Consider the following 21,324-nt stretch of genomic DNA (forward strand, 5'->3'; position numbering starts at 1 on the left):
GATGTCAGCTGGAGCTGCAGCCATTGAGGGCTAGAGCATCCTCTTCCACACTCACTCACATGACTGCTGACTGGATACCTCAGTTCCTCACCACGTGGGCCTTTGCACGAGACTGCCTAAGTGTCCTCAAGATGTGACAGCTTCCTTCTCCCAGAGTGAGTGACCCAGACAAAAGCTAGTCTTTAAAAAAATGTTTTAGAAATGTTTCCATTACAGTTGACATACAATATTACATTAGTTCCAAGTGTAAAACAGTGATGAGACATTTATATATGCCTTATGAAGTGATCAGCCCAAATGAGTCTAGTACCCACTTGACGCCAAACAGTTTTTACAATATTATTAACTCTATTCCATATACTATAACTCTACATCTCCATGAGTATTTTTAGAACCGGCTCGCAATTTGTACTTCCTAGTATCTTCACCTTTTCACCTATCCCTCATCTGGCCGCCATCCGGTTTGTTCTCTGAATCCATGAGTTTGTTTCTGTTTTGTTTGCTGCCGGGTTGGGGGAGGGCTCGACAAAGGAGACAGCTCTCCTGACCCCTGCCCCTTCAGCCCTCACCCTGAAGCTAGTCCATTCAGTTCCTCCCTTATGTCCCTGTCACCTTTCAGCTGCAGCTTCTGCACTAGAGCCCAAAGCAACTGAATTTGGGAACAAGCAAGTCTGTGTGCAGGCCCCTCAAAAGGATGCCTCAGTCTGCAGTAGCCCTCTGTCTCACTCGGATGCAATCTCCGCTGTCTTTCACAGCCAGACGTTATGGGGGCTCCTCTTCCCAGCACTGGCACCCGGAGCTGGGGAGCCCTTGCTACTCAGGGGTGACCTCTGCAGCTGGGATATCCCTCCCTCCTAATTCTTAGTCACCACACTATGCGTGTGGGACCCGCCTGCTCCGCATCTCCACCCCTCCTACCAGTCCGGGTGTGATTCCCTAGTTATAGGACTCCTGTTCAGCTCGTCTTCAGGTGGTTCTCAAAGATGTTACTCTATAATAGAGCTGTAATTGTGATGTGATCATGGGAGGGGGTGAGCACGTGTTTACCTACTCCGCCATCATGACTTACAGTCTAAAAAGCTATATATAGTCTCCTATGACTTAATAACAGAGGTGAGAAACATCGTTGCAGACATATGCTGTTGGTCACAGAGACTAATGCTGGTGTATTTGGGGAGGACAATAAACAAGGATGTGAATACCAGGAGGTGGTACGGCTATCTTGGCAGCTGGCTAGCACAATTGCTTTTGAGAATTTGAAGCAAGCAATCTACTTCTCAATCACTATAATAGATTATCTGTTCCCATTTATTTAGTCTGATTGGTGGATGATCAGAGTGCAACATATTTTTCAATCTCATCAGTTACCGCTCTACTCATTAGCTACAGTCACACACTGCATAAAGATGTTTCAGTCAACGATGGACCACATATACGATGGTGGTCTCTTGAGGTTATCATGCAGCTGAAACATTGCTGTCACCTAGCGACATTGTAGTCATGGTAGCACAGTGCATTACCCATGAGTTTGTGGTGGTGCTCCTATAAACAGACCTACTGTGCTGCCAGTTGCATGAAAGCATAGCACGTACAATTACTCACAGTATATAATACTTGACAATGGTAGTAGATGACTATGTTACTGGTTTATGTATTTGCTATATCATGCTTTTGCTAGTACTTCATAGTCATTCTAGTTATAAAGTTTTCTGTAAAAGAGTATGCTGTGTTACACCAGCAGCAGCCTCATTCATCTCGTGTTGATTGGGTCCCTTGATTACATTATTTTCTGTCATACTTGATTTAATCTGGTGTTACGTTGCAACATGCCGTACAGGGCTGCCGCCTAGGAACAATAGGCTATACCATAGAGCCTAGGTGTAGTAGGCTACATCATCTGGGTTGGTGTAATTGCGCTCTGTGATGTTCACCTAACAACAGAATTGCCTAAAGACATTTCTCAGAATGTGTACTTGTTGTTAAGTGATACATGACTGTTGGTGCTTGATTCTTGTAAACGGTCTTGACTCACACTCAAAAGGTAGCCTATAACTCAAGCAGAACTACAAAGGGGAGCCTTCCCAACAGAGATTTGGCATTACCTCTCTTTGGAGGGGGTGTCTCTTTGAAATACACTTTGGGTCAGGGGATGGGCTTTAAAGACGCTAAATTTTGAAGCTTGGTTGCTATATTGGAGGCATCACTGTTCACTTTCAAGGTATCGAGTGTCAAGGAGCCAGGACTGAGGAAGGCTAAGTCAGCTTTCAGGGTTAGGTTTTTGGGGTAGGGCCTTCCTGGAGAAAGTTTGTTGTTTTTGTTTGAAGTGTCTGAATTTCCAGAGCAGACACATTCTCTTTATAAACATTAGCACCCCGACCACATATGCTGTTTTTCAAAAACATTATGTATCTTTTTTTTTTAAAGATTTTATTTATTTATCTTTAGAGGGGAAGGGAAGGAGAGAGGGAGAGAAACATCAATGTATGGTTGCTTTTCGTGCGTCCCCTGCTGGGAGTTGGCCTGCAGGGAACTGGCCTGCAACCCAGGCATGTGCCCCGACTGAGAATCGAACCCGCGATCGTCTGAGTTGCAGGCCCGCGCTCAATCCACTGAGCTACACCAGCCAGGGCTACATTATGTATCATTTTGAATGATCTGCCACTCCATCCCTTCATTGACTGAACCCAGGGAATCACTTTCTACTTGAAATGAAAGTGGGTCTATTCTGTGGTACCACGTGAACACAGACCCTTTCCTTGGAGCATCAGGAGGACATGAACATGACCTTAAGTCAGGTGCAAGTTTCTAGTTCATCCTGGCCCACAGACACCCTCTGCCCCAGTCCAGTCACTCTGGCAGATCCCTGTGCCAGCCAAACAGGCCTTTGCCATCTGATCTATAAGATGATCTTTTCTTTTAAAGACTTCGATGGTGTGTTTGTTTTTTGGAAAGAACAGATTTACATGATGGGAAGTCTACTGGTGCTTGCCAGATGCTAGGGGTGGGGGTGGTGAGTGAGTGAAGGGAAGCAAAAGGTACAGACTTCCAGTTCTAAAATAAATAAGCCTTGGGGATGCAATGTACAGCATGGTGACTACATTGAATACGGTGTTACATATTTGAAAGTTGCTAAAAGTAGATCTTAAAAGTTCCCATCATACAAAACTCTGTGACTGTGTATGCTGACGGGTGTTAACTAGCCTCACTGTGGTGATCGTTTCACAATATATACAAATATTGGATCATGTTATACACCTGAAAGTAATATATGTCAGTTATGCCTCAGCTAAAAAATAAATGTGAGCATCGAGTTTTTTCCTCTGTTGTTTACTCCTGTATTCTCAAGGTTTAGATTAATGCCTGCAGCAGACATAGTATGCTATCAGTAAACATTTGTTGAAAGAATGAATCTTGGGTCACTTTTCAGACTCTTCATGCCAGGAAGATCCTCCATAATTTGTAGTAAGCAAAATGTTTCTTTTCAACGTCTATCATAGAAATACTCTACATCATGATAGCAAAAAAAAATCCCATTTCATGTGTGTATATAAACACACATATATAATGGGATATTATTTCTATGTCTATTTAGTTTGTCCGTTCACCCATTGGTGGATTTTTGGATTGTTTCCACCTTTTGGCTATTGGGCATAGGGCTGATGTAAACGTGGATGTACAAATACCTGTTAAGTGCCTACTTTCAGTTCTGTAGGGTATATACTCAAAAGTGGGATTGCCAAATCATATGGTAATTCTAGTTGGTTTTTTTTTTTGAGGAAGTGCCAAATGGCTGCACCATTTTACGTTCTCACCGTAATGCATGAGGGTTCTAACTTCTGTATCTTATCTAGTACTAGTTGGTTTTTTTTGGTGTTTTTATAATAGCCATCCCAATGGTACTGCTCATTTAAAGAATATTTTCATTTTGAGAAAATAAATATAAAATTCAGTTTGTGGATTTGAATTAGGTTTCCCACTTGAGCCTTTTTGACAGTGGTTTCAAAATTTTGCCTTCCAAAGAATGCACAATAAGATGTGAATAAACATGGAAAACTTCTTATTATGAAAGCGGCTAATTACAGAGAGTTAGTCATGAGAAGGGGCTCATTTCCTGGCTGGGGAGCCTTGGGTAAGTTCCTTTGCCTCTCAGCCACCTGCCAGGGTTACTGGGAGAATGAAACTTTTATATTTAAAACCCTTTACAGTGCCCGGCAGTCACATGTCACTAGTTGTTTATTGATTTGGCCACAACTGGAACTCTCTGTTTGAGTTCTATTGTTTACCAGAGGTCCAAACCAGATGTAACTAAGATATTTTCCATTTCTTTTTTTGGCAGATATGGTGGAAGGTATCTGAAATACTGAAACCTTTAAAGACATTTGTCATGCCCTTTACTGCCTCGGGAGATGTTAAGATCTTCTTAAAAGGAAAAGCTTTGTAGGAGGGGAAAAATACTTTTCATATGGACAGGACTCTAAATGGGACTATTTTCTTGGGAGAAAACTTTATCAATGGAAACCTCTCGATACAGTAGAAGTCTGAACTTAAATACCTTTTCTCTTGGAAAATGCCATGCCAGGGTCTTCATTGTTCATTATATTTTAAAGTGCTTTTCTTCCCAGGAAGCTCATTACAAATTGTCTCCTGACCTAATTCAGTTCAGCTACTTTGTAGGGGAGCTGCCCTTCGCAGTGCGCCAGTAACAGATCAGAGAGCCTGCAAATTGAGACCCCGAGTTATTGTGCACGGATACCACATTTTATGAAGTGTGACACCATTGTTTATCATTAAAGGTTCAAGTGATTTCGTCCCCTTAGGCAGAACGTTCTCAGTTATGAGCTTGAGTCAAATACAGTAGACAAGTTGTAGATTCCTTAGAAAGTGGGCTTCTAATGGACATGCTGACAATCCATTAAAAGCAGGAGGGCTAATGGGTGCTACTAAAATTATACTTAAAGATTACAGTAATAAAAATACATATTTTAAAGTGCATGCTGGAAGTTCAAGGATTTTTTTTATGTTGCTGTTAATAATACGCCACCTTATCCTTGCGCCATTTGATTTTGTGTCGTAAATGGGCTTAAGCTATAGCATCTGTTTCGTTCGATTCTGAGGGGAGTTGGGTGTTTTGGCAGTGTTAGCAATACCTTTAATGGAAGGTGAATAATTGGTGTACTTGTAGAATGGTGGGATTTTTAAACCTGGAAAGAATCTTAATGATCAGTAAGTCATCACTATTATATTTGCTAGAGGAGACTGGAGAGTCTAGAGGGTAAAGGGCTAGCTAGAGCCTCGCAAGGGAAAATGAGGGCTGGGGGCGGTGGATGGTGCGCCTGAGGCCTTACTTAGTGTTTTCTCAGTGACATCTTTGTAGCAGGGCCCTTCAGCCTAACCTTGCTTCGGTCTTCTCTCTTTCTCCCTATCATTACTGTTTTATGATGGTAAAAGTAATATATGCTCACTACAGAACTAGTAGAAAGTAGAGACTAAAAAGAGACTAAAACTCACCTGCTGGCTCAGCACCCCAGAGTTGTCACTGTTAATATTTGGGGGGTATTACCCTAATCTTTTTCCCATCTACATGTACAGGGTGGGGCAAAAGTAGATTTGCAGTTGTGAGTACATGAAATATAGTTTATTCTTGGATTATTTATTAATTATGGTAGTATTTGTAAATCTGAAAGTGTGGCCATAACACCTGTATGAACAACTGTAAACCTACTTTTGCCACATCCCTGTATATAATACCTTTTACAAAAGTGGGATCATGCAGAACCTGCTGTTTGAAAACCTTTTTTTTTTTTTGCTTTGTAATAGCTCATGAACATTTTCTCACATTGTTAAGTAAGCTTTAAGGACTTGAGTTTCATCAGCTGCTTAGTACATCCTGTGAGTTGTGCAAGATCTCTCTCGCCTATTCAGGGAGTTTTCAGATTTGTGTGTTATGAGACTGCACTGAATATCCAGGTACAGAGTGAATATTTACACCCATCTCTCATTATCTCCCCAGGAAAAAAGGTTTTGCACCTATTTCCAAATCACCCCTCTGGAAAACACCGTTTTATTTTACCCTTACAGTAGCAGGAACATGAGTGTGATCTTTTCTCTGATCTGCCACCAACCCTGGCCATTGCAAATTTTTTAAACTCTTGGGACCAAGAGTGACATCAGCAAGATGGCGACATAGGGCGTTATTGACATTGCTCCCCCTCACAAGAAGTAACAATTAGTCTCAGACCAGACACTCAGGGAGAATCCTAAAACACCTGGGTGAGGCTGAAGCACCCTCTGCACCACCAAGCCCAAGATTATGACCACATTAGAAAGGTTACAGGAGCAGCCGCCCACCCCCAGGCTGGCAAAGCGCCATGCCAGGAGGTCTCTCCTGAGCCTATGGTTCCCTCAGTGGGGAAAAAAGAGAGCCCGGGGCAGACATCCAGCTCCCCTATTATGGTAGGTCACTTTGGGGAGCCCCCAGTCCATTTCACCCCACAGGGGAATCTACAAGGCTTGACCGGCAGATCTGCTGGCCTTGGACTAAGACTTGAGTGCTGCAGGTCTGCCAGGATCAGAGTACTGACTGTTTCAGGCCCTTCTCCATCACAGTCTTTAAGATCTCCAAAGATAAAAATGAAGTGGGAAAAAGTTTAAATTACAACCCTGCATCTTCCCCTCCATCTCCCTCAACACCCCTCCCCCCAAAAAACAACCAAAAGAAAGTAGCATAAAACTGACTGGTAATGGTAAATACATAGTCGAATTTAGATTCTGTAATGCAGTAATAATGGTGATATGTAATTCACTTACAACTCTAATTTCAAGGCTAGAACACATAATAAAAAGAACCAGAACTACAATAATCTGTTATTGTTTACACAGTAAAAGCATATGTTAACTGTAACATCAATAATCTGAAATATGAGGGGGAGCAGAAGTGTAAGCATAGAAGTTTAGGAATTTCATTGAAGTTATCAGTTTAAAATAGGGTGTTATTATGGTAAGCTATTCAGTGTAAGCCTGGCGGTAACCACAAGGGAAAAACCTGTAGTAATTACACAAAAGAACATCAAAACACAGAACTGTATACCTTACACTTACGAAGCGCCATATGTCAACTATAGCCGAAAAAAGATTTAAGTTGGGAAGGTTAAAATATCTTTAACGATCTGATACATAAACAATCTCACTTCAGTCATTTTGCATTTGTTTACTAGTCATGCCACACAATTTGTATGGTTCATTTTAAGTCTTGTGAATTGCCTGTATATGCCATAGGCTCCTTGTTCTATGAAGGCTTTTTACCTTTATTTTTTAAGCTTTGTTTATATACTAAAATCCACAATTTGTAGTTAAATGTTCCAAATTGTTTCCATATTTTCCTTTTTCTTTTTACCTATTTCATGGTGGCTTTTTTTAGGTTCAGAAATTTTTATTTTTTAATTTTTATTATTTTTTATCCCCACCCAATGACATGCTTATTGATTTTAGAGAGAGGGGAAGGGAGAGGGAAAGAAGCAGCAATGTGAGAGGGAAACAGGGATCCGTTGCCTCTTATACATGCCCAGACCGGGACTGAACCCACAACCTTTCAGTTTTACGGGGTGACGCTCCAACCAACTGAGCCACCTGGCCAGGGCAAGGTTCTGAAATTTCTATATAGCCAAACAATATTTTTTGCCTGTATGGTTTCTTTCCTTGCTTTTATGCTCACACCCAAAGATATTTCTAAAACCCCAATCTGAGCATACCCCTCCCTTGACTAAAATCTTCCAGGGGCTTCTGGGGGGGAAAAAAATCCAACCTCCTCCTGGGGTTCCAGTCCCAGGCCACTACCACCCAACAGGCAATCATACTCAGTATTCTTTACTTAGCTCCCCGCACCAGCACACGGCTCCCTTTCCACCTAACCCCCTCTCCCCACACATGACTAAAGCCCCAGCTCAGGCTTGACCACCTCCTGTACGGCACCTGCTCCTAAGAGGGTTTAGTAGTGGGTTGTAAAATGAATAATTCAAACAATAACAAAGTCCAAAATAACTAGTAGGAGAATTGATTCTGAGCTGCTGAGTCTTGGTGACGAGCGAAGGAAAGAAATGAGGGACGAGAGCATGGGCAGGGCACTCAGAAGTGGCTGGAACAGAGCTGGCGGAGGGGGCATGCCACAGGCAAAGAGCAGAAGGTTAGATTTGCTGGCAGCTCTGGGTGGCCTGACACACACGGGCTCAGGGCTCTGACTGGGCTCCCCAGAAGGGCAGTATCCAGGAAGGGCTCGGTCTCCAAGGCACCAGGCGACAGTCACCTGAGGTCCCAGATTAGAAAGTCCATTTTACCACCCAAACCTCCTGCACAAAACCCCCTAGTCCCCTGCAGCAGCAAATGGCATCGCCGGCTTTCCAGTTTCACAAGCTAGGAACTGGAATCACTTGATTCTTCCTCCTCCCACACCCCGCATCCCATCTGTCAGCGAGTCCTGTTGGCTCTGCCCTCCATGTGTGGCCAGACCACGTTACTGCACGATTCTATTTAGATGATATTTCAAAACCACAGAACGGAAACCAGGTCTGTTGGCAGAGGCTGAGGGAGGGGGTGCCTAGAAACAGTTCTGAGGGAATTGGGTACAGATGGGACATTCCTATAATTTCTTTGTGTTGCTAATCACACAACTGTAGGCACTTATCAAAACTCACCGAACTGTATGCTGAAAAGCTTGACTTTTAAGGAAATGATACCGTAACAAAACTGTGGGAAAAGAACATACCTGGACTCCCAGCATTTCTCAGCATCCTCATGGCTGTCACCTTGATGCAAGGTGCCACCACAGACCTGGATTCTTGTTGCAGAGGGCTCCCAGCTGTTCCCCCTGCCCTGTCCTCACTGCGCTGTAGTCTGCTCCCAGCACAGCAGCCAGATGGGTCCTTCAAAACAAAAGTCAGCTTGTTACTCTTTTGCCCAGAACTACAGAGGTTTCTCTTCTCATCAGAGTAAAGGCCAAAATTCTCACATGGCCACCAAGACCCTACATAACAGTTCTCTGTGACTTCTCTGGTGACCTGCCTCGAACCCCGTCCCCCCATATACCTCCTCACCCCAGTGTCTTCACTTGAGCCCCCTGAGCCTCCTTGTTCACCCTTGCACATGAACTGTATGCTCCCCCCTTGGACTTCTCTGTCTGGACTGCACCTCCTCCTAATCGCCCTTCACGTGGCCTCCCCCCTCATCTCTTTCAGGTCTTTGCTCAAGTAGTGCCTTCTCAGTGTGGCCTCCCCTGAGCCCCGTTTACGGTTGCAGTCCACGTGTCCTCAGGCTCGCATCCCTCTCTCATTGTTTTCCTTGCTATCCTATCATTTTAGTTTTCTCACAGACTGTAGTTGCATGTGACACGTTACATATTTTGTGGACTTGGTTTGTGACATTCCTCTTTATAGTCTTTTGGTACTTAGGACACTGCTATTTGCCTGGCGAATGCCAGACTCTCACTTAGATTTTGGAAATGGAAGAGAAGGCAGCATGAAGGAAAGCATGCCGGGTACTAGCAGTGATGTACCCTGGCGTGTCAGCAGCTCCCTGGGCCTCAGTTTTGTACAGCTCCTCCCCAGAGAGTCTTGGCCCACGTGGGCTGTAGTACAAGTCTGCGTGGGAGGGCAGGCATTTGGGGGGGGTGGCTCCCCTTCCCGCCTTTCCTTTCTGTTTCACTGGCATCTCAGATGTCGTGACTAACAGACGCCTTTTCTCCAATTTCTCTCCAGAAGCAGATGTTCCAGGAGAGGAGTAGCCGGATGCTGCAGGCCCTGTCCCCAAAGCAAAGCCCTGTGAGCAGCCCCACCAGGATCCGGTCCCCTTCCCGCTCCCCATCGCCTACCTTCTCATGGCTCCCAATCAAAAGCTCACCCCCCTCCTCACCCAAAGCTGCCTCAGCCTCCATCAGCAGCCTGAGTGAGGGGGATGAGGATGAGAAGTAAAGGTTGCTGGCAGACTACGAGAGCCACACCATGCAGGCCAGGGAGGAGGGCAGGGACACTGGGGGTGCCTGGGTGGTGTTTGAAGGGTAATAGTTACAGGAGCAGCAGCTCTGCAGGGAGACCCTGAGCTCTGCTAAGGGAAGGCCTTGGGATCAGCTCTCCCTCGTTCTCCACTCAGCCCAGCACCTGGGCTCTGCAGGGAGGTTTCCAGGCAAACCATACAAACCTCCTTAGCATCTCTTAGAATCGCTCTACTAAGGAAAGCTGCAGAGCACCTCCGGGAATCTTACATCAAGTGGGGTGCCTTCTGCTTTGGTCCTTACGCCTATCCGCACCACGTGCACCACCTGTGGAAGCAGCTGTTCCCTCAACCTGCTACTTCCTGCTCCTGAGGGCCTTGCACGTTGCCTCCTGCCACCCAAGCTCTGCCAGAATAAACCTGTTCCCAGCAGAAACACTGGAGTCCAAGGCAAATGACATCTTACTCACTTTAGCCACTGAGACCTGACATTGCAATGTATCACCTCTTTCCAGTTCCAGAAATGTGGTGCATAAACAAAGGTTTGCTTTAGGCCAGAGATATAAAAGGTCATCTACTGTGGCCCTTAATTTCTTATTCAGAGGACAGTTTTGTCAAGGAGAGCACCATGTAAGGCCTAATGTGCTCCGTCCGAGTTGTCCCTTTTCATCAATTTAACTCGTTTTCCCAAACTACCTTAATCCGTGGGAAATGCAACAAAGAAAAATATCCTATGTAACAGAGGAAGGAGGAGCTGCTTTGCTTTGGCTCCAGGCTTAGCAGATGGTAAATATCTCCTGAAGCTTCTCCTTACAGGATGCTATTATGGAATGGCTTTCCCCATTTCTGACCAGTTAACAGTTTCATAGACCTCAAGTAACAGTTTGGTGTACCAAACTACGTAGTATACCCATAGGGGGCGCTACTTGCATGTACATGTTCTATAACATGCCATCCAGGGTGCAGGCCATATGCAACCTGAAAATATAGTTGGCATTTTACAATATACTCCTTTCTTGCTCTCTAAGAACCCTGCTGAAGTCCTTGGTATTAAGGACTGTCTGGTTCCATTGTGATTTTGGCACTTTTTTCCAACAGCTCATCCTGGATTCCTATAGAACTGGCTTGGACCAACCAGGAAATGAGTTGTGGTGTTCTCATGGCCTCCATTCTATTTTTGAGTGAATTGAGGCTCTGAAGAGTTTCAGAGAGCACTGTGGGAGCCTCGGTTCTGAGCTCAGCATCTGAATGGACCAGAGAGGACTGTAGTTATCCTGGCCGTAGGTTTGCCAAACAGGATGCAGACCCCAAGCATTCCTGCCCAGTTGTTTGAAGTTACCGCCTCCTCATCGAAGGAAGGAAGTAAGCAGGTAGACTCTAGGGGTAGAACCACACTCTTGGGTAGAAGAGGCACCGTGGGGCTGTCCCAGTAAAGCCTGAGATAAGAGGCCTGAACCAGCAACGTGTAGGCAGAGCCCAGCATATCTTGTGACAGAAACACCCCTTTCCAGAGGCGCTGGGAACTGGCCTTCTGGGTGACAAGTGGGGCAGGCAGCGAAGGAAGGCGGTGTGTCTTGCCCCCTCGTGTTGGGGTTGAACTACCTCCTTGTCCACCTGGAGATGAGTGGTGTTTATTGGGAAGTGAAATCATAATAAGGCTAAGCTGGCTCAGAATGCCTTTGTTCTTGGCACTTCCCCCAGAGTTCTATCAAGCACTCAGGTGGGACAGAGAGCTGGCAGGAACATGGCACATGAGAAGAAAATTTTGCAGTCGAGGCCTAGAGCACTGCTGTGCAGACAGAGCAAGGCCCGTTTGGTGGTGGTTCTTTTCGGTCATGCGCTCAGGGGAAAGTGGGCGCAGGTGCCTGCCACTTCAGCTGGGCAAGCCTTACAGCAGTGAGGGGATGAGCAGACCAGCTGGGCAACGCAAAGTGGTAGGAATAAGAGAAGAGAAAAACGGTGCCTAGAGAGAGGCCCAGGGCAGACAGATCCACCTTTACCTGAATCCTGCTCTGGAGCAAATAGTGTGGGGTGGATGTATCAGGCTGATAAGTTTGCGGGCCTTATACCCCATACTGACAGGTGCCACTTACATGACTCAGATTCAGGACCATCAAAGATGCCAATTATGGGAAATGGCCAGTGCCTGGCATATTCCAGAGATGGGCCAAAACAACCCACAAGTGGATTCTAAATTTTACTTTATGTCCCCTTCCTGACCTCTAGCAATACCTCCTAAGGCCACAAGACTACTGAGAAGGAATCGGGGGGGATTCTGCCACCCAACATTTGATGCTTTCTGGCCATCAATTTCTCTCAGCCACCTCCTCTTTCCAGGAGGAGGTGGGGTTGCTTTATTTGGGCCAGCCAGTCAACAGTAATGGCCCAGACTGAGTGAAGGCTGCAATGGGAGATGTACAGGCTTGGGGAGGTCAACAGTAAGGACAGAAAAGGGAGGATTCTTTAGCTCCAGGCAGGGAGGGAAGCTTTGGATTGAGGACGAGAGCACACCACTTAGGGTTCTGGAAGGGGGCAGGTTAAATGACGATGGGCAACAGTGGGGCTGAAAGAAGGTCAGGGTGGGAGAGTAGTTACTATCAAGAGTCACACACGCTAACAAGTGAAGACGGCGGCTTCCTTTCATGGACACCCAAAGTCAGCGGGTACCCGTGTGGGATGTGGGTCCCCTGTCCACCCCAGCTCCCCAATGTCAGCACTTCTCCGTGAGCTACCACACCCTCCTCCTGGGAACCCTGAAATCAAATGTTCACCCTTCCACCCTCTGATAACAGGGGGCACTTGTAATGTCACGGTCACATTGAATGGCCCGTTTGTGGAAAGCCAGCTCCCGTGTGCCAGGACCTTACAAAGGGAAAGGGAAACAACCTCAAGAAGAGTGACCTCGAGACTGAAGTCTACCTTCTGACCTGCTCTGAGGGGAAGAGCCAGCTGTGGGACTGCAATCTCGCTCCAGGCCCTAGGCGCCCTAGGCGGTGGTTACTGTGAGTCCGTCCTTGGAGGGAGGGACGGGAAGAGTGCAGATTTGTTTTCACTCCATCTTCAGGCCTCGTTTGAGTACCCAGCTGCACCCCAGGGCAGGATGCAAGATGGCGGCACCGGCTCGGCTGAGTCCGATGAGCCCAAACACAGCAGAGCCGTTCCTGTGCCTCAGGCACCCGTTCGGCACAAGACTTGGCCATCGCTTTTTTTTAAAAAAATTAAGTTCATAATGCGTTTGGAACTTCTCTCTAGACTTTAGGTTTTTGTTGTCACAGCAATGTGTTCTGGGACAAAGCCATAAGAAGAGCATATATTACTGTACCTATGAGACAAGATGACGATGATTCACCCAAGTTAAAGTATGACCTTAAGCCCAAGCATTTGCTCTGGTGCTGAATAATGAGAACTACTGGAATCAGCCCTCTCTCCCACCCCAACCCTTATGCTCCAAACCCATCCCTGCTCCCAAATGGAACACAGCATTTCCAACTGTTTGTAAATAAAGAGATGCAAAATTGCACTTTTTCTTGTTGTGTTTCTCAAAAATGTGCAAAAATCCAGGTGTGGCAGCTGCCCCGGCTCTGACCAGCTGTGTCCCCAGCACTTAAGAGTGGGACTCTGCCATGCAGCACGGGGCAGAGTTTTGCCAAAGGGCCAACCTCTGACTTCAAAGCTAGTCAGGGACAGACCCTCCCTAGAGGGGAGACCACCTGGGGAGTCGAGTCAGGACCCTGGCTTGTAGGGGCCCTCACCGACTTTGGGACCTTGGCCAAACCACTTCTCTAATACCGCTATCTGCTTTTGTAGAATGAGGGGTTGGAGGGAATGATTTCTGAGGTCTCCTTTGCCTGGAAAGGCCTCTAAGTTTACAAGGCAGCCTACATTGTCCCTAAGCCTCCCCAGCTGTGATGCTGTCATTGAGTGACCGTGAGAAAGTGCTTACCTCTCAGTAAGTGGGAAGCTGAAGAAGAGGTTGCCTTCTGGGTCCCTGGAGCCTTCACAACTGCGAACATCAGTGGCTGATTTCACTCCTCAGACGCTAGGGGCTGCACAGGACCTCAGGCTCCACCCACCTTTCTTAGCCCTCACAGAATGCTTTTCACCTGTACCGAAACGTGCGGCAGTGGCCATTTTGACATTTTTCCCATCTTAGGGGAAAAACTCCTGTGATCAGCTGGAAGCTGATAGATGGGGATGGAGGTGCTAAATCGGGATCCCAAATGTCAACAGTTAAGGCAGACCCCCCCCCACACACACACAAGCATGTCCTGCTCATGTTCTGACAGTGTGCTCATGCTCTCCACTAGCCAAATTTAAGAGCTGCTATTAACTCCATCTGGTGATGTTTAGCTCTTTGAAATAACAACAGTTCTAACGTTAACCCTGACTCTAGAAGAAATACAACCAGGCCTGTAGTCAGCATAGGAATTCACTTAAAAACACAACACCTGTTATTCATAGACCATATGACTTGGCTTCGCCACACAGATCAAACACATTCTTGACAGGCTGTATTTAGAGTAACAGTTACAGGTTTTATTTTGATTTCCATGTACCTCAGAAATGTTTTCAAGGGCAAAACAATCCATTGTAAGGCATAACCAAACTCATGTTTAAGAACTCTGACATTTGCCTCAAAGAGAAATAAATACCCTTTGTTAATAAATACAATACCTGAGATTAAAAGGTAAACTATCGAAACTGTTTACACACATACACCCAGAGTCCTCTAGTACTGGAGTCCTCATTGGCTATTGAAGGTGAATGTTTAAGCCAGTTCTCTACCATTACATGAAAAACAAGACTACCTCAGAGATGGTTTTCAAACAAAATGTGACAGTTCATAAGCATCAAAGTATATTGTGTGATCAAATTCTTTAAGAAAGCATTGAGTAAAAAACAATAAAGAGCAAAATTTGAAAATATCATTACAAGCATAAACATCTGTTTATGCTAGTTGATCTTTATTGTAGGCCCTCTTGAACTGCCATAATTTCTATTCTAGAAAACCCACTGCATTAGCCAAATCTCAGCTGCAGTTGACCCAATGTAAGAAATGTGAGGAAAATGTGTAGAATAGGGCTGGCGTGTATTGTCTCCTACAAGCCATTTTTATTCTCCTTACCTTTATTATCTTTCTGGGGAGGGTGGGGAAGGGGGTTGATTTGCACAGTTACTTTACTAATAAAAGCAGAGTTTAGACATTACTAAAATAGTTGATATATAACCTTCCATTCTCAAGAGTTAATGAATCCATACCTGAAAGAATTGGGATACTTTACCATTTCCACAGGGGCCTTTTAAACTGAAGAACTTGTCACTCTAAAATTTCCAAGTTCAAAGAAAACCTTTGAACATGCTCCTGGCAGGAGCTGACTCATTACATAGCTTGAGGGGATAACTAGTGTTTCTTATCTGGAATCCTGTTTCAAGTGGCCTGGCGTTGATAATGTACTATTTACTAGTCTGACCACAAATCAACATTAACACAACTGAGTCTTTGATTGTTTTTCCACTTGTTTCTGTACCGGGTGCCCAGGGATTAAGGACAGATGAAAGAAGTTGAATAGGTGTGTATTAGTTTCCTATTGCTGAAACAAATTGGTGGCTTCAGACAACACATATTTATTATTTTACAATTCTGGAAGTTAGTTCAAAATGGATCCTACTGCACTAAAATTAAGGAGTAGGCAGAGCTGAATTCCTGTCTGGAGGCTTTAGGGGAGAACCTGTTTTCTTGAATTTTCCAGCCTTTAGAAGCCACTTGCATTCCTTGGCGTGTGGCCCCTTCCATTCTCAGAGGCAGCAATGGCCAGTCCAGTGGTTCTCACCTCACATCACTCTGACACCTCTGCCTCCCTCCTCTATGCGTAAGGACCCTTGTAATTACATTGGGCCCATCTGGATAATTCAGGAAAATATCCCTACGTTAAATTCATCAGCAACATGCATTCCTTCTTGCCACGGAATACTGCATATTCCCAGATTCAGAGGATTAGGATGTGGACATGTTCAGGGGTGGTACCTCACTCTATGTACCATGAAATAATAGAAGACAGTGATCATAAGCACTTAAGCCTTCTTCTGGGTCCTGAAAAGAATTGAACAGTGACCCTCATGTAGAGGAACATATACATATTTTTTATTTAAACATTCCTACATCTACTTGTGATGAATCTGCTTAAATGTTCCTCTTGAGTCTTAAGAGAAGCACAGAATAGCTGTAATGGGAGGTGTCTGACTCAAATATACATGCAGATTGAGCCATGAGGAGAGGAAGTGACTGGGAATCGAACCTGCAACCCTTTGGTTCACAACCCATGCTCAATCCACTGAGCCACACCAGCCAGGACTAAGGAAAGTCTTTGATCATTGGACGTATTCCTGCTGAAACAAGCTCTGGAATACAATTTCTGGCTACCAGGCAGAATCTGTTTCCTGCCTATTCTCTGCATTGTCTGGTTGGTGTCTTTTGGTTTTGGTTTGGTCTTTGCATGTTGACCGCAGCCAATTTAAGCTGTGATTCACTTCCAGCTATCCAGTATAAAGGTACTCCACACTCCTTTCTAGAGTAACTTATGTTTGCATTGTGGCCTTCAACCTGCATTGTAACTTAAGGTTTAGCATACATTCCTGCCTTAAGCATTCAATAAATATTTGAGTGAGCTGCTAAATGCTGGGGATCCAAAGAATAAAGAGGACACAACCCCTGCCCTCCACCCCAAGTTCAGTTCAGTAGCTTGACTCTCAACTCTGGCCTCTCCTGACCTTCGACTTCACTGGGCTCTTGACGAACGGTCCATGTTTTTCACTCCACCAATTAGAATTTTCTGAAGATATTACTAACTTGATATTTTCACATTATTTTATTCACTTTTGTTAGGTGGGATGCTCTAAGTTGCCCAAAGTGCAAATGTTGCCAATTCTTACCCAGAGTAGGGGAAAATAGGAAAAGTGGGTTTTTTAAAAATAGACTTTCCTTTAGAAACCACTCATTGAGAATGCTGAATGCAGCCCTGGCTGGCGTAGCTCAGTGGATTGAGTGTGGGCCTGCAAACCACACAATTGCGGTTCGATTCCCAGTCAGGGCACATGCCTGGGTTGTAGGCCAGTTCCCAGCAGGGGACTCAAGAGAGGAAACCATACATTGATATTTCTCTCCTTCTCTCCTTCCCTTCCCCTCTGAAGATAAATAAATAAAATCTTTTAAAAAGAGAGAGAGAGAATGCTGAATGCAGGAGACAGACAATGATATCCCTTAGCTAGGCCCATGTACAATAAGGCTCCGGGGGAGCTACCAAAGTCATAAGGCATTGGCACATATCTTCCTTAAAGGCCTTAACAAACAGGTGTGGGGCCTTTGCCTGCAATAGTTGGAACTCTCCCATTTGGATAGAGCTGTTTTGCAGATGAGGTGGTCATTCAAGGTCTCACCCTAGATTCTTTGATTGCATGGTAGGTGGTGGGCCTCTCTCACCTGAATAATGGGGCATTATTTTCCCTTAAAAACTGTTATTTTGTTACCAGTTGAAAGCCTAGGAAAAGAGCAGTTTTCATATAGGAAGTTATGTTCCAATTATTGTGCTAAGGTGACAACAATCATCCTTAACATCAGAAATAATGACCCTAGTATTAAGTGGTTACTAAGGAACTGTGGAAAGCTGCTGCACCCATCACTGTTGTTGAAATCGTTAACATGGTTATTTCGTATGAGAACTGGCAAATTCTGTTTGGACAGGAATGCCAGCAAACAATATGAGTAGCATTAGCTTAGCTTCGAGTTTCCTGCGCAGAAGAAAACAGCAAGGCTGCTTAGTTGTCCCAAATCCAAATTGACAAGGCTTTTCTCTCTTTTAAGTGTTTTCCAATTATCTGTTAAGCAGAACATCAATAAAATGGCAAGGATCCCAAGCCTGCTCTGTACCAGGAAGATGGTATTTGCTGCTGCCAGCATTTTAGCCGTTCTCAAAGGCTGGTCTGTGGTTTGGACTTTATCAGTGGTTTTCAACCCTGTCACACATTAGAAGCTCCTAGGGACCTCTTTTTTTTTTTTAAATAAATGCTTCCCAGACACAGTCTGATGGAATGGATCTGAAATGGATCCCAGGACTCAGAGATTCCAACAAGGCCAAGCTGAGACCCCCTGGGCTATAGTTAACATTTCAACTCATAGAACAAAGTGAGCCTCTGAGAGAACTGGATTCAAAGAGGGTGACAATCAGTGCCTTTTATAACAAAGGTAAGAATTGATCTGCCGTGCAACTAGGAGAGAAAAATGTCTAAATATCATTTTGTTATTTTCTTATCCTGAGAGAGTATTATGTTGATGAAAGTGTCATCAGTGGGCAGAGGGCAAAGGATTCACTTAAGACCAACACCTAGAAATGATAAAAGCACTGTTAAGCAGCCAGCCCAGTGACAGGTAAAAGCGGATGCTCAATGTTAACTTAAAAAGCTGCAACAGAATGTAACGGCTGTGTATAGCCACACTGTCCAAAATGGTACCCATTAGCCCCAAGTAGCTATTTGTCAATAAATTTTCATTAACGCATTCGATTAAAAATCAGTTCTCCAGTTGAACTAGCCACATTTTAAGTGTTCTGCTGGCTAGTGACAACTGTATTATACAGCACAGAGAACATTCTCACCATCACAGAGTTCTAGTGGTGGACACCGTCTACAGAAACCCTCCTACGTGATGCCTCAGAATTTACTCTGTGGTCAAAGAGCACATCTATGTGTAATTGGGAAGCGAACAGCTGACAATATCCGCAGATAATCATTTGTAAACATGCATTGCTAAGTCATTGGAAAGAATTTGAAATGAAGGACACAGAAGAGAAAATATACTAAAGTGCAATGCTCTGCAGCAGCTTCATGGAGGCGCAAACTCTTGAGTTGGAGGGTCTCTTTATGAGGCTAAACTGTGCTTACTTTTGGAATTTCCAATCAGGGCAGGAGTGGCTGCTACCATAACACTACTCCCCAGTTGTGAATGCTGTGCTAGCATAGCATTGACTTTTGGTGAAATGCAGATGGATAATTTAAAAATTCTAACTAAAACCACTGTCACTTGCAAGAGTCATTGGTTTTGTATTCTTTGGGAAAAATACATCACAACACGAAAACAGTTGACTAGGAATTTTAGGTTTTGTGCTTTAAATTTTTTAATATTTTTTTCCAATTATAAGTTTACGTAGAAGGTCATAGAGGTACAAAAGGTGACCCAGCTGGGCTGCATGGGCTCAGGAAATAAGGTAAAACGTCAAATGAAGGGCTCTTAAAGCTTAGCAGAGAGAAAGGTCAAGGTAACTTGCCTGGGGGGAAGAGGAGGAAGTAGGGAAAGACACTGGCTTGCTCCAGAGAGAGCGTGCCTAAAGAGGGCTATAAAACATCAGACCTGGAGGGAACCTTGGAACCATGCAGTCAACTCCCTCATTTTATTTTTTTATATTCACCTCAGGACACTTTTTCTTTGCTTTTAGAACCAGATGAAAGGAGAGAGGAAGGAAGAGAGAGAAACATTAATGCAAGAGGGAAGCATCAATCGGTTGCATCCTGTACAATGGACTGGGGATTGTGCGTGGCCAGTCTTGGGACTGAACCTACAACCTAGGCATGTGCTCTGACCAGGAATTAAACCCACAGCCTTTCAGTGATGGGAATGGTGCTCCAGCCAATTGAGCCACACCAGCCAGGGCTCAATTCCCTCATGTTATTGATGAGGAAACTAGGGCACAGTTAACAGCCAGCTGGTAGCAGAACCAAGGCAAAGGTGTTGGTTTCCCGACATTAGCACCACCCAAGAATCGTATAAACCCAAGTTTCTTGCCTCAAATTTTGTTTTCTTGTGTGTGTGTGTGTGTGTGTTTTAGTGATAAACATACAAGACAGTAGTTATATGGGTGTTATAACTAAAGTTATATCAAATTTTAAAGACAGCCATTCGCCACTGAAGGTTTAGTAAAAGAGTAACAACAGTCACACATCGGAAGGTAACACGAAGACTACATCTCTTACTCAGGGAGCACATAGCTACAGCCATGTGTCTTTGGGGGCGCCGAGTTCTGGGGTTGGTGTGGCACCAGTTCCACAGAAAAGAACATGGAACCAATAGCCCTTTCATTAAAAATTTCAAGTTTATCTTCCGCCTATGCCATACAGCAGCAGTTTGCAACTTACACTTTTTAAAGTATGTCACCAGGGTATTTGTTACAGTATCAGTTCCTAGGTCCCCACCCAGAGAATCAGAATCAGCAGAGCAGAGGCAGAGCCCAGGAGTGTGGATATAACCAGCATTTCCGGTAACTCTGGTGTACCTGGTCAATGGCCAAAGCCAATTTGTCCAGGACAGTCTGATTTACAGCATCAAGTGCTCTTTCTCACTGTCAAAGGTGTCCTGGCTTGGACAATATATCATATGGTCCCTCTTCCCTGATCCACAGACCGTATCTTGAAAAATACCACTGTAATAGTTTACCATTAAACAGCTCCTTTATTTTGCCAATAGGATATTCCCCAGAAAGGTCAGCTCAATGTTCCTTGCTACAGAGAATCCAAATAACCTTATTTTCCCTTTGACTGATCATAAGAATTTCAGGATCTTTTGTCCATTCCCAGTAACTTGCAAAGGTGTTTGGTCACGTATTGAATTTCGGAAACCGGCTGAGTAGAAGGCAAATCTTACAGGTGAGAGGGATGGACTATTGACCAGAGCTCAGGAAATGACCACACTGAAGCACAGTGAATCACAACTGCCATTTTATTGTTTGATGACTGTGATACAGAATTGTCCGCGTGCTGCAGGACTCATTTGGCTATGACGCAATACACTGCAGGTGGCTCCCCAACTTACGGAGAACATATCTGAGTCACACACTTCTCTGGTCATGTTTTTCCAACAATCACGGCAACACTTTTCTCCACAGAATGTGGAGCAACAAACGAGCTCAAACCAAAGTCATCCTTTACTTGTGACAGTGTGGACCAGCCAGGCCACAAAACAGTGCCTGGCACGGGGGGTGGCCGGGCTTCACTCTATGAACCACAAGACAGCGCATGAGCAGTGGACAGGAGCATACATTCATCACTGTAATTAAGCTGACAGGTGCACAACGTGAACCAGGTCAGAGTTGGACTTATGGGTACAAACATTGTAATGAACTTGTATTTCATACATGAGTTCATATTCTTCTCTTGTCAAATCTGTTCTCGTTCCCAGTTAAGAATCTGCTTTTGAGTTAAGGAGCTATGATGAAAAATCGGCCAAGCAAGTAACTTTACATTTAAATGCAGGGTTAGATGTGTTCCCCATGGTGTATTTTACTCCACCTTGACTTTTCTTAT

General features: G+C 44.6%; 1 protein-coding gene across 3 annotated transcripts in view; it reads left to right on the forward strand.

The window, feature by feature from the left end:
* Positions 1-13,498, forward strand: part of PCYT1B (phosphate cytidylyltransferase 1B, choline) — a 106,170-nt gene extending 92,672 nt beyond the window's left edge. For all 3 annotated transcript variants that reach the window (XM_037060692.1, XM_037060691.1, XM_037060693.1), the window contains exon 8: positions 9,747-13,498. In XM_037060692.1, coding sequence (XP_036916587.1) covers positions 9,747-9,959 — 213 coding nt within the window. In that variant the 3' untranslated portion in view covers positions 9,960-13,498. The remainder of the gene's footprint in view (positions 1-9,746) is intronic.
* Positions 13,499-21,324: the final 7,826 nt, after the last annotated feature.

Source organism: Sturnira hondurensis, unplaced genomic scaffold (assembly GCF_014824575.4).
Source record: "Sturnira hondurensis isolate 20B ecotype Veracruz unplaced genomic scaffold, ASM1482457v3 Scaffold0012467, whole genome shotgun sequence".
Classification (NCBI taxonomy): domain Eukaryota; kingdom Metazoa; phylum Chordata; class Mammalia; order Chiroptera; family Phyllostomidae; genus Sturnira; species Sturnira hondurensis.